This window comes from Sceloporus undulatus, chromosome 1 (genome assembly GCF_019175285.1).
Source record: "Sceloporus undulatus isolate JIND9_A2432 ecotype Alabama chromosome 1, SceUnd_v1.1, whole genome shotgun sequence".
Lineage (NCBI taxonomy): Eukaryota > Metazoa > Chordata > Lepidosauria > Squamata > Phrynosomatidae > Sceloporus > Sceloporus undulatus.
Window position 1 is genome coordinate 38,453,023 of NC_056522.1, and position 1,668 is coordinate 38,454,690.

The 1,668-nt window shown below is 37.5% G+C and overlaps 1 protein-coding gene across 1 annotated transcript in view; it reads right to left on the reverse strand.

The window, feature by feature from the left end:
- The window catches only part of USH2A (usherin), a 665,459-nt gene that overhangs the window by 442,201 nt on the left and 221,590 nt on the right, over positions 1-1,668 (reverse strand). The window contains 1 exon segment of the mRNA XM_042475774.1: positions 984-1,114. Coding sequence (XP_042331708.1) covers positions 984-1,114 — 131 coding nt within the window.

Below are 1,668 nucleotides of genomic sequence, written 5' to 3' on the forward strand. Positions count from 1 at the left end.
GAAATGAGTACCCAGACTGTTGGGGGCAAATTAGCTTACTTGCTAATTAGCTTACTTGCTGTTCACCGCTATGATCTTTGGAATAGCGGTATATAAATAAAACATATTATTATTATTATTATTATTATTATTATTATTATTATTAACCTCTTCATTAACATACAGACAAGCCAACAAGTCACTGTGATAGCATTGTGCTAGCATAAGGTCTATGGTTAAAGCAAAACACTAGAATCTAGTAAAAAAACAATGGGATAATCTTTATATAGGTTTTTTTTGTCAAAGCTGTTTTGGTTTCAGCTATGGGTAACATGGTTATTACAAGCCTCTATTAATTTCCCAATGAATATCTTTTATATATTAGCAATAGCAATAACAAGTACATTTCTATACCACTTATCAGTGCACTTAAGCACTCCCTAAGCAGTTTACAAAGTGTAAGCTAATTGCCCCCAACAAGCTGGGTACTCATTTCAGCAACCTTAGAAGGATGCAAGCCTGAGTCAAGCTTGATCTCTTGGCTGATATTGAACTCACAACCTTGCAGTTTATGGGTGTGTGGTTGCAGTATAGACATTTAACCACTGCACCACCAGGGCTCCTTTATTTATTTATTCTGTCAGATACTTTATTTTTAAAAGGAATGTCTTCATTTTTGCATAACTTAACACTACCTCACTGAAGATTTGTCAGTAACTGCAAAGTTGTTCAATTATGCCATGAATTCATGGAGGCCAAACAGCTGGATCTCTGAAACTTAATTCAATTTGACTTCATAACCTCTTCAGAACTCGGTACAGAGGAACCATAGGTGTTTCAGCTCATGCCCCCTAATTGACTTTGCTACATGTAGTTTTGATGAACCCATTAACCTTTTCATTAATACACAGAGAAAGAGTGAAAATTATCATATCATATAATGAAAGGCACAAAATACTCTTGCGACTAGCATCAATATTATTTTTTTTACTACTTTATTGTACCTGTGGATCAAACAGGAAGTAGGGACGTCCACTTTGCAACTGAAGTGCAATATATTCCTCTTGATTCCCAGGAGAAATGGAAAAAAGAATGAGCCCATCAAGTTCTGTAGTTCTGAAACTCACTTTAATACCTGGTTATGAAAAAGAAAAGAGGTATTTATACTTGTACATTAATTCATAGCATGCAAATCCATCTATGGGATCAGAAATAAAAAGCTAGAATTATGATCTAGACAGAGATGCAAATGACACTGGTATTACATATATTAGAAACTCATGTACACGCAAGACCTTATCTGAATATTTTTGGGGATTATAACTCTCAAAAGATCAAGTAAACGTTCACATGGTCCTCTGTGGGATAGCCAATGGATGTACTCCTACAATGGTCACAAATCTATTCTTGATTCAACTATTTTTCTCCTGAAGCTGTATGGGAACTCTGCTGGTGTCAAACCTGAATAGGACAGCCTCCAGCACTGGAAGAGCTCCTCTAGCTTCAGAAGAAGTAACAGTAAATAATGGTTTTACCACTATGGGGTGGTAGTTTCACCAGTAACCCCAGTCTTTTCTCTGGGGAGAGTCAGCCCTCAGCCTCCATGGGGGATCCATTCTGGGTCCCCCCCCCACAACAGATACCGCAGGTGTTCAAGCCCACATTATCCGCAATGGCAGAGTGTGCACC